The sequence below is a fragment of the Hemibagrus wyckioides genome, linkage group LG01 (assembly GCF_019097595.1).
Source record: "Hemibagrus wyckioides isolate EC202008001 linkage group LG01, SWU_Hwy_1.0, whole genome shotgun sequence".
Lineage (NCBI taxonomy): Eukaryota > Metazoa > Chordata > Actinopteri > Siluriformes > Bagridae > Hemibagrus > Hemibagrus wyckioides.
In genome coordinates this window covers 6760166-6772458 of record NC_080710.1, presented here as the reverse complement: position 1 = coordinate 6772458, position 12293 = coordinate 6760166, and the positions used below count along the sequence as shown (strand labels likewise).

At 35.0% G+C, this 12293-nt stretch overlaps 2 protein-coding genes across 2 annotated transcripts in view; both read left to right on the top strand.

Annotated features, from left to right (window-relative positions):
• The window catches only part of tmeff1b (transmembrane protein with EGF-like and two follistatin-like domains 1b), a 28419-nt gene extending 23292 nt beyond the window's left edge, over positions 1 to 5127 (top strand). The window contains exons 6-10 of the mRNA XM_058399621.1: positions 1516 to 1664; positions 2391 to 2441; positions 2793 to 2907; positions 3011 to 3172; positions 3312 to 5127. Of these exons, the coding sequence (XP_058255604.1) occupies positions 1516 to 1664; positions 2391 to 2441; positions 2793 to 2907; positions 3011 to 3172; positions 3312 to 3384 (550 nt within the window). The 3' untranslated portion in view covers positions 3385 to 5127. The remainder of the gene's footprint in view (positions 1 to 1515; positions 1665 to 2390; positions 2442 to 2792; positions 2908 to 3010; positions 3173 to 3311) is intronic.
• A 1982-nt stretch (positions 5128 to 7109) lies between these two features.
• On the top strand, positions 7110 to 11237 carry cavin4b (caveolae associated protein 4b). The gene is made up of 2 exons (XM_058417007.1): positions 7110 to 7801; positions 9975 to 11237. Exons 1-2 carry the CDS (start codon positions 7436 to 7438, stop codon positions 10560 to 10562), a joined length of 954 nt encoding a protein of 317 aa, XP_058272990.1. The 5' UTR covers positions 7110 to 7435; the 3' UTR covers positions 10563 to 11237.
• The last annotated feature ends 1056 nt before the right edge of the window (positions 11238 to 12293 follow it).

Here is a 12293-nt window from a genome sequence, read left to right as displayed (position 1 = left end):
GGTGAAGATTTGCCTAGATTTGTTAAAAGCATTGAACAAGATCAAGAATATGTGGTAAACCTACCACTTTAATGATGCATGGTATATTTGTGGCAGTGCCCTTGGACTGGCAAACTGGGATTGTTGTTTGTTTGTTTGTTTGTTTTAAAGAGGGTATATTCCACTTATATGGGAATCACACTTCCTCCTTGGAAAATCCCAGCAGAGGAGAACAATGTTGGTTTCATTCAAGCTGTGATAAAGTAGACCAGCTATTTACTTTTGCACAGCTTTGTTATGGGTCATTAGTGTATACTAATCCAGTCTTCTTGTTGAAAAACACGAATGATCTAGTATACACCATGAAAGTTGAATGATCCCTTCACGTGAGTGGAGAGATCGACCTGCCTACCTACCTACCTACCGACCAACCTTAATTTCACAAAGTATAACTAAAAGACAGACTGAGCCACTGTTGCAGCTTCATCCCTTTATTGATCTCACTCTCTTTCCATCACTCATGAACCCAGATATACTTGAGTTGGAAATGACTTGGAAAAACTAGTTCTCTGTTAGATTTGTTATCACCATGCCTTGATGAATATGGTAAAATAAAGCACAGATATAATTCACAATGGACTTTTGTTGAGGTGACAGCCTGGTACAAAAAGCAGCCAGATGCTGTTGGTCAGAGAAGGAGGCACCAAAAGTTGTACATGATCAGAAGTACACAGCTGGCCATTTGTTCTGGAATAAGAGCTAACCCTAGCCACCTAGCTATACCCTCCATACTTTTCTTCAAAACTTTCTTCATCAACAATAATCTGGACTCCTCTGTGTCTCTGTCTATAGCTAACAACTCTAGTATAAACTTCGAGAATGCACCCATAAGGCGGTTCAATGACAGCATTCTGGGAACAATCCAGCTCAGTTACACATCATGCTTACAGGATAGGTGGCTGGTAGCTGGTAATTGGTTACAACCTGTTTCTGAAATGGAATTCTTACCTTTTTAATATACACCTTATGGCTAACATTTGATTTTGCAATTTTGTGAGACAAAAAAAGCAGAAATATGTTGATTGTAGAAGTATCCCACCCTCCTGGGATAATAATTGCAGCAATTGCAGCTATCCTGATTGTTTTGCTAAATCCCAGGCTAGAACAACTTTGTTTTAGACATTGCTAGAATGTGCAAGTTTACGCTCACTTTTAATAGCAAGTTAAACTGCTTCTTTTGAGTTTGAGGCCAGGCAAAACTACATGGGTTATCAAGCTGACTGAACTCCATATGGAGATGTATCCATGGATAGATGAACCTGCAAACTGGTCAGCAGACACATTAAGGCACTTTCAAATAAAAAAATGAGAGGAAATGTTGTGGAATCTTTACTGTGTAGTCTGGTTCCTGTACAGAAGTGTCCATTCTTTTTTCTCCCATTCAAGCTTATTATTATTATTATTATTATTATTATTATTATTATTATTATTATTATTATTATTATTATTATTTACAAACATTTTTTTGTTTCCTAGGTGTTCATGTAAAATTGACTGTAGTGGGCATAATGAGAATCCAGTGTGTGGTACAGATGGCAACTCCTACAACAACCCCTGTCTTGTACGGGAGGCTTCATGTCTGAAACAAGAGCAGATTGATGTTAAACATCTAGGGAGATGCCCAGGTAGGATAATCTTTTTCTACACTTTTTAGTCTATTCTGTATACTCTAAGTCTGTCAAAGTTTCACTTTTATGGTATGATAACCTAGTCATGATGCCACAGTATTAAGCAACCATAGAAATCCTCTAGCAACCATTTATAACCATAGAAATCCTCTAAAGACTTATAGGTCCATCTATTGAATGGTTGAGCAACTGCTGTCCTTGTGCAGTCAGGCACTAAGCCAAATACAATAAAGACTGACATAATGATGGTAGAATTAAAACAAGTGAAAGAAATGTCCGGTACTGTTTTGTATGTTGCTGTTGCACAAACTACTCATGTGTAAAAAAATAAAAATAAAAAAATAAAAATAAACTAGCAAATAGAACTGATTGCTGAAATTGTATGTGTTGTGTCCTGGGGATGCAACTAAACATATGGTTTGTTTCACTTTCATTTAATATGATGGTTTGTATGAGCATTCATTCCAAGTGTTCTGAGGTATAATTTAAGAAACTTGGGAAAGAAATGATCATGTAAAGTAATACATTTATTCAGATTTTTGTCAACTGCCAGATTAATCACCTATACTAGCATTTCTAATATGGCACAATAAGTAGTTTTAGACACTGCATCATTTCCTTTCACTGCATAATATTATTACTCTGTGTGTAACACATTTTCCTGTCTTTACTAATGAAAAATGCCTTCATTATTTCTTAAAAATATGGTTTATCTTGTTTTAGACAAGGGGAAAAAAAATGATGATGGACTGTCCTACAAGACTGATCTTTTTGGTAAACATTTATTTTTATTTACATTTCTGGCATTTGGCAAACGCCCTTATCCAGAGTGACTTACATTTTTATCTCATTTTATACAACTGAGCAATTGAGGATTAAGGGCCCTGTTCAGGTGCCCAGCAGTGGCAGCTTGGTGGACCTGGGATTCAAACTCACAACCTTCTGATCAGTGGTCCAACAACTTAACCACTTAACATCCCCATATTTAAACATTTGACGGGTGTAATCTATTACATAAATCATTATCTTAAATTATTTTACAGCCTCACATAAAATATTAACTAAACAGCTTAATTTAAATTAAATGTTTTAGATAAGAAACTGTACTCTTTCTTCAAATGTTAGACCCAGCAGATACAGGAGAAGGGAAAGGATATGGCTGGATGCCGATTCCCTGCTCAGATGACAACTTTTGTGTTCATGGCCACTGTGAATTCAAATATGGACATTCCTCGTGTCGGTATGCATTGAGTTCAGGGTTTGGATTTTGTTTTTGTTTTTTTAGATGCCTTGATTTAGAGACATGTTCATGTCTAAAATAAATGATCTTTCTTTCATTTCAGGTGTGATTCTGGGTACACAGGGCCACAGTGTGAGGAAGTTACTGACTTTAACATACTGTATGTGGTGCCAAGTGGTCAAAAACTGCACTATGTACTCATAGCTGCTATTATTGGAGCTGTGCAGATAGCCATTATTGTGGCCGTTGTCATGTGCATCACCAGGTTCGTGACCCCTGAAATATGCAAAATCTATATTCTTTATCTTTTTAAATATGGCTAATTTATAAGCAGAAAAGTCAAGGTAATAAATAAACTACTATACATAACAATAGTGTTGAACAAATATTGCTTCTCTTAACAGGAAATGCCCTAAGAATAACCGAGGACGTCGGCAAAAGCATTTCTCTTCAGACACCCCATCCAGGATGATGTAGCTTGTTTTATTTTTGCTTTTATACCTTTTGTACCATGTGGATTTCAATTAAGAGTATGTTTTGTTTTATTCTGTGTTTAACTGTGGACAATAGGTTTATTTTTAGTTTATTTATGGTGCCTTATTGTTTATTTTCTTCTGGACATTTAAGGAGCTTGTTGACAGTAGTAAGCACTGCCAACAGAATGATGAAAGCCAGCTTTTCATTGTCTACCTTTTTCTGTTACTTATTTTTGGTAAATGTCTGTGAAATGTTCTTGGTACAGTTGCTGTACACTTTGTTACTGAATGTGTTTACTTTAGTGAGTGCAGCTGAACACCAAATGGAGTTGGTTATGTATGACAATACAACAAAAATTTTTTTTAAAGGTAATTGCAGACAATGGAATGCAGTGTGGGTGGATAGTTAATGTTGCAATGTTAAAATGTGTGTAGATTTTAATTTGTAAGATTATTGGTGGTGTCCTTGATAAAGTTATTAATTTAATTCTAGACACTGCATATCGCATGAAACTGTGTCCAGTGATGTAGATTTAACAGAATTAAATGAACTGTCTTCTGATTTGTCTACTGTCAACTGTATCAACATATTTATTTATATTTTTGTTTATTGTTTTATGTTTTGCTTCCATATGCTTAAAAAATTCTTAAGAAAGCTGGCTTCTTAAGATATATAGCGGAGATAGAAAGCTCCTTCAAACATACCATGCACTTGGGAAAGGGTTTTTTCTAGACCATGCATGTACCTTGCTGTACTTGCAGTACTTGCTGTGTACTTTGAAGCTTTGGCTGTATAGTTTGTGTTTGGTTGTATCTCATATTGTGATTTCTTTTAATTTTAAGTTAAATGTAAAAATTTTACTTTATTGAAAGGGTTTAGCCACGGAGAATGATTTTGCTGACTTACAGTAATGTTTAACTCTCACATTCTAAGGACTACCACCTACATATGTGTGGTCTTGTTAGGGTTCAGCATGACCCCCATTAAGGGTCCCCACTTCTGACATACATTTGTTGTATGTATACAACTGAGCAGTTTAGTGTTAAGGGCCTTAGCAATGGTAGCTTTCAAACTACATAGCTGTCCATAACTCTCTATACCTCTCAGTATCATAGTACCATAACTCTCTAAATCTCTAAGGGACCAGCACTGAGCCAAACCCCCCCATCCATTGGTAATTGAACCCTGGTCGCAGTGGTTAGAGGGATCCTAGCCACTGTAACACAGTAAAATGTTACAGTTTTGGTGGTTTTAATTAATTACGTTTCCATTACACTCTCAGGAACACCCCCCCCCCACACACACACCTTTGGGATCTTTTTTATCATTACACATTCAGAGTGGATTCAGGATTGATCAATCCATCATAGCACATGTTTGACTACACCAGTGTTCTTTCAGAGCTTATCAAACAAGATTTGGAAATATACAATTGAATTATGTACAAACAACAATACTAGTAAAATAGCATTTTTGTGTATGCATATTTCAATTGTTTTGATTTTGAATATTTAAAATTCTCATGCAAATATCCCTTCACCTTGGATCTCTGACCGGATAGATGTCTGCATCAGATTTTAAATACTGCTTACTTACATATCAAGATAGACAGTCATAAAATAGTTAATATGACAATGTCCAATTATACAACTCATTAGACACTTTGTGTAAACAGATTAAAAACATCTTTTCCTTTTTAAAACTTAGCAACAGTTTGTAAAGTTTGTGCGTTTTTTTTTTTTTTAATAAATTGGCTGGTAAACAGTTGTCAGGCTCTTAAGGAAACCACTGCACTGCACCTTTGTGTAAAAATGTACTCCAGCAGAAATCACACTTCTGAACTGCCCCTGGCTCAGCGCATTCAATGACCTTCACCATGGTAATGGAATTATTAATAATTAGAACTTCAAAGTGTAAGATGCAAATGACTAAAGTCAGGGCAATACATATCACCAATCCATAGAACACTTTTTTATGGACGGAAATGGACGAAATAAACAGTGGAGAAAATATCAGATTTGCAAGTTAGAAGAAAGAACATATAGAAGCATGGATATCCGGACAAGTTCGTGAGCCGAAAGAATCATTTTAACAAAAGCAAGCCATACAAAAGGCAGCTGAACAACAGCTACTGGTTATGAGACTTCAGTGGTGTCCCCCGCCCCCTGCTCCAGCAAACAGAACGAGCAAATACAACCACCACCTCCGCTCCCCATTATTTATACGACTGATCAACTGAAACATCTGTTGAAGTGTTTTTTAACGTTATTGATGTTCCATATCGACTGTTAGTTTGTCATAATAAATCAGTTAAAAATATAAAAGCCCCCCTCATCTTCGTTTCATCAGTTGGTATCGCCCCCGAAACACAGCTCTCTGGGAGAGCGCACGTGGCTTCGGTGACGGAGAGGAGTCATGCCTGAATTCCCGTTGCTGCTCAGAGTAAAAATAAATATTCAAAACATGTACTCAGAGGCAGGTAGGGTAATATGGTGTAGCTAACAACTACTGCATTATACTGCATTATATTGACAATGATCTGAAGGTTCTGAGGCGACCTGAAACTCGGACTGAACTGACACCTCCACTGTGACACCTTCTCTTTACTTCATTTTCACTTTATTCCCATCATTTACAGTTGTACAGAGGAAGGCTGACTTTATGTTAGACTTACAAAAAAGATCCCTTGATCTTTTGGACTCAAAATTCTGCAGGCAGAGCTTGACAGTGACAATAAAGAATGTTTCTAAGTTTTAATCATTGTGCATTAATTTGGACTGTAACCCTGTGTACATTATTTTAGTGAAATTTTATCATAAATGCTTGTGAATGATTGATGATCTGTCTGATAGGTGGAGGGATGGAGATTGACAGATAGCAGAGGAAAATTATGTAATGACACAGAAGTTGATTACAAAGCTGATTTTTCCCCCTGAAATTGATAATAATAATAATAATAATAATAATAATAATAATAATACATTTTTAAAATAAACTCTAAAACCATTTTTTCTAAAGTAAATTATAATCAATTGTCTAAAATACAGGAATGTGTACTCTGACACCTCACTGAAATTATTATGTGTCAGTTTGTGCACATGTTCAATCTCCTCAGTTTTAATGGACACAAAGTCATCCTAGGAAATATTGTCATTCCAAATCTGGGCCAATAGTTTGGGGAAGTCCCACATATGGGTGTAATGTTCAGTTGTCTACAAACATGTCTGTCATAGTGTATGTAGGTGATAGTGTCACACATGGTACATTATTAATCTGACATTTACCGAGCATACATTATGTGTATGTGAGCATACATTATACATTACGAGCATACATTATATTTTTCTATTTTTCTATTTATTATAACCCCCCCCCCCCCCCCCCGAAAAAAAAAGGGGTTATAATAAATAGAAAAATATGTGCCTGAGATTTTATTGTTTTTATATGTTGTGACATTTATTCCATTATACTTTGTGGGAATAGTTTGGAGAAGTCCCAGTGAGGTCATACAAAGTATATTAATCTGACATATTAATTAAGCATACATTACACGCATATGTGTTTCAACTAAAGCACTATATTGTTTAAGGCAATCAACCCCTCCCCCACAAATACACCAAAGAAACAGTAAAAAGAGTGACATCATGTCCAGCTCTCCCCTTACACGTCTTTAAATGTCAGAGTGTCACCTTACCAGAGATATATATATAACTCAAATCTTGTGCTGTTGGTTTGGTGCCCTCCCTGCCTGTCAGAGTTCAGGCTCTTTCTCAGTTGCTATCTGTGTCTCTTTGGGGCTTAGGGTGGTCTGCCCTTTAAGCCCCTTGGATTTCTGTGGGGTGGGGCTTTCATGATTTTCTTCCCAGTAGTCCAGTGAAGCTGTTGTTGAGGAGTACATCTCACCCTAGTGTGTCTTGTAGATTAGTTAAAATTAATGCTCTCTTACCCTAGCTTTGAACCCAGCATCAACCTTTCTACCTGAAGACCCTTAATCTTGGTCTCTACTCTTCAAGGAAGGAGCTCAGACTTTTAGAATCTGATAAGGGTGGACATGGCGGAAAAACTGGGACTTGTGGCTGCTACAGATGAGCCCAATGCCTTGAATATTCTCTCTCTCCTGGAACGTGTGGCTGGTATCATTGACAATGTGCAGGCATGCCAGCAGCGCATGGAAGAGAGACAGTTGGAGTTGGAGAACAATGTGAAAACTATCCAAGAAGATGTAGTAAAATTGACCAAGGAGCACACCACTACCAGTGGTACTGTGGAAAAGCTACTGGAGAAAACACGAAAAGTTAGCTGCCACATTAAGGATGTGCGGGTCCGTATAGAAAAGCAAAATATACGTGTCAAGAAGGTAGAGGAAACACAGGCTGAGCTGCTAAACAAAAACAAGTTCCGTGTGGTAATATACCAGGTAAGAATATTGCAAAAATGCCAATTCAATGTTAGTATTTTAGTTTACAATTGAAGTGGGTACATCATTTAATTTATTGTATTTTAATTAATTTAGTTGATTATGAATATTTAATAATATACAAAATATATAATTAATACAAAAGATTCTAAACTATTATTGATATTTTATTATTAGACAGTATTAATATTTTTTTCCTAAATTATGTGACAATAAGCTTACCTTATGGCATGAAGGAATAAGCATTCTGACTCCATTGTTTTTGTAGCAATGTACCATAAAAATTGGCATAAATTGTACATAAAAAATATATATATTCAGGCTTACTTTCTTTATAGTTACAATATTGTAACTGTATAAAGAAAGTAAGCCTGAGCCTCATATGTTGTCTTTATTTTACACATTGTCCGCCAATTTTTATATAATAAAATATAAAATACACTATTTATAAAATACACAATAGTTATAATAAAATATTCTTATTAAGTCATTCATCTTGATGCTTATTATATAATTATCATGACTGTAACAGAATATATATATATATATATATATATATATATATATATATATTCTGTTACAGTCATGATAATTATATAATAAGCATCAAGATGAATGACTTAATAAGAATATTTTATTGTTTATATCTATAATTTTATTAATCCAGCCAAAACTATCCACCTTGTCATATAATAATTATAATATTTCTAAATTCAGAGGGATCATAGTCATATGATATTTAATAATGAGTAAGATCAAGTAAAATCATATTTTAATCTGAGAAAATACCAAGAAATAATATCATTTTAATTATACTGAATGAAAAAATATAAGTTTTACTATAATCAGCATGCAAAATAGTAGGTCATTATTTTTGTAATAAACAACAATATCCAATATAAAAACTGTGACTTTTAGCTGAACTTTTAGCATAACACAGAAATAATATTAAAGGACAAAAAAACTGTTTTTTTGTTAATGTTAATTTCCATAGTTGTATTTTCTGTGTTTTTAGGTTGTGCTATATGCAGGCAAAAGCTGACATACTTGTACAGGGTTATTCTGAGAGTGTGAAGACACATGTCCTAATATAGTGCTCTCAGCTGCGAGTCATTCTGGGTAGCTGCAATGTAACCACCTGCAATTACTGTCCTGGGCAATCATTAGCCTAATAACAAGCACAAATCAAAACCTGACATTTTCAAATGTCGAACAATGGCTCAGGATTCATGATTAATTATTTAGCAATCATTCAAGCCTAAAAACTTAAAAATCTATTTATGTATTTATTGGACATTAGAAATATAGAAATATCAGTTTGTAATATGAAAAAAAATATAAATGCTGCATCATGAAAAAAAAATACTTAGGCAATCACAAAAGGAGCTTTAATACACAAAAATATAGAATACTTAAAATACATGAAATGTAATTATAATGTGGATCTATAATAAAATTGATTCTTTTTTAATTTGATTATATTTAGAAATGTTTTCTTTTACTTGAATCTTTTTAATATTGGTGTTGGCATTACCTTCAATGAGTTCAGACTTTGTAAAAATATGTTAAACTGTGTTAAATGTTTAGTTTAAATCACAAATAAATACCTGTAATACTTTTAATACTTTTCTTTCTTTTCCTTTTCTGAAACCTGTATTACTTATCTGTATTATTTATACATTGTATTCTCCAGTTTCCTCCCACTATCGAAGAACATAGATGCATGTGGGTTGGCTAAGCTAAATTACCTCTAGGAGTTTGGGAATGTGGGTTAATAGTGCCTTGCACCATTAGGACTGGTGTCTCATGATAAATTCTCCTGTCTAAAAACAGTATAGGAATCCAGGATAGGCTCTGAATTGACTGTGACTCTGACCAAAATAAAGCGGTTGCTAAATCACTAAATGAATGAATGAATGTGTCCTTCAAGTCCAGGTTTAAACTACTGCTTCATAGAAATAAAAGGAAGCAAAAGAATAACAGTATTTTTTTTTTAAATGCATTGGTTTTATTTTTAATATTTATTACCAGGTATTATCATATGTGTGTAACAACAACAGAAAAAAATATCTGCAAGTATTCAAATATGCTTTAATCTGTTTCAACAAATTTTGCATTTTTATTAATGTGACAGTTTAAGTTAGACTAAAATAAATTCACATTCTTTTTACAGGGTGATACTGAGGTCCCAGCTGTACCAGGCCCAAAGGACACCCCAAAAGGAGCAGCAGGGGGTGATGCATCTGCTGATCCAGCTGCACCTGAGACCTTAATTCCTGACTCAGATGAAGAATACATGGTTGTTGAAGAGGCTGACTCCACAGCAGCCAAGTTGAAGAAGACTGGCCTGAAGCGTATTGAGAGTCTGAAGAATACATTTTCCCGTGAGAACATGACCAAGACCAAGGAGAATCTCGGAAGCAAGGTTAATAAGCTGGGTGAGCGCATTGTGACAGCTGAGCGCCGTGAGAAGATTCGGATGTCAGGTGAACAACTGAAACGATCTGGAGAGCGCTTCAAAGAAACCATAACCAAAAATGTCCCAGCAAAGCTGAACCTGAAGAAGGAGAGAACTGTGGCTGAGGGTCAGGAGGGGGCCGAGGGTACCACAGAGGGCATAGTACCTATTCCACCACCTAAGGGGCGTAAATCCAATCCAGAAGCAGCTTACACAGAGTCCACACAAAAGCAGGAAGGAGGAGAAGTGGGCAAAGCAGAAGAGTCGAAAGTGCCAACATTTGACATGAAAGAGCTTTCATAAGCGGCAAGTCATTGGACAAAAAGGAATGTTTGCAGGTTTGCGTCATGTTTGAGAAATGTACATTTCCTGATGAGAAGGCTGAAGATGGACTTGTACCTGGTGGTAAAAACTCGGGCCAGTCAGACAGATCGAGCAGCCCGTGTGCCAGAAATTTATTGCTGGATGGTAACCTGAAGGAATGAATAAGGGAAGTCACTTAGCATAAACCTTATGAATGAATTTAGCTATTTTTACACTTAGTATGGACTTGGACATATTTCAATGATAACATATTTTAATAAAAATGGTTGTTTAATGATTAACCTGAAAAAAGCCAGAGGTAATTAGCACAGTTGGGCGTTGGATTATTCTTAGCCTACTCTAGTGTTAGATTTTGCATGCAACATTTTGTGTTACTGTATTGTACTTATTGTGTTACTCTATTGCACTGTACTTATGTTTTACTAATCTTGATGATCTCACCTAGCTATTTGAAATAAACAAAGTCAACTCAATCAGGTGGTTTCTAAGAAGTCTTCTAAAATGACAGCTATACAGTGTTTTATTTTTGCTTCATTTTTGGGCTTCAAAGCATGTTTTTATGCATGTTAAAATCTTTTTCTACTAAAAGCTGTGTATTAAGTGATACAAAATACAATCAATTATAATACTTGTGTCATTTTACATACAATATTTCTCATCACCACAGAATATCAAATATATGATCTATATTAATATGCAATAAAAAAAATTAACTAGAAACAAATACAGTACCAAAATATTCAAGTCTTGTTGCTACAATGCTAAAAAAAAAAAAAAAAAAATTTAAAGACTTATTATAAGATTATCAAATTATGTGCAGTCACAAAGGCTAAACCCCTCAATGTCCAGTCGTGTGGGTTCTGAATGTTTTGGGGAAACACGTTTCATATGCATTTGAGGTCAGTGTGCCTGGGCTTCCTGTATACTGGACAGGGGTATAGGCTGATGAAGAAAAACTGCGAGCCAGTGAAATGTTTCATCCAGCCTTTTACAAATACTTAAAACAATCACTATTTGATACAAATTTATCACTGCTTGTTGGTTCATTTCAGCAGAAGTTGCCATTTTAAACTAATTGGGTTCACCACTTTTAGAAGCAACTTGCTGCTATTTTTTTATACATTTTTCTCTGTATTTAATAAGGAATACATTAAGAGAAGATTCTGTTAGCTTGCTGTTCTGTTTTCCCATCTAGAAAGAGTCCATAGATGTAGACTCCAGGAGGTGGTCCTGTCACATCTTCCCCATCATTTTTTTTTACATTGAGTAGCACAGCAGTATCCAGATTATTCCCTTAGTTTAGTTCATTACTCAAATTAACTCTTAATGCATAGCTGTTAAGAAATATATAAAATAATGGAACTGAATCACTCTGCGGCACAATAACTTGAATATACAACCAATATTAACCCTTCAACAGTGTTTCTGGAGAAGCTTAGTTGAGGAAAACCATATAGAAATGTATTTTACCAACTAAATGTGAGTTTCCAGTTAAACTTTTAGTAAGCTCCAAATAAAGCTATTAAAGCACAGTTAATTCTAGAAAATAAAAAACTATACATTTCTCTCTGCATTAAATGAGTGTGTCTGTTCATTAATTTAGCTTGGGATTTAAAAAATCCTGTAGGCCAAAACTGATGTAGACAACTTTAAAAAAGTGAAGCTATGGAATTGCTGGTTCCTTTCAAGAAGCTCAGGAAACCAGAAACC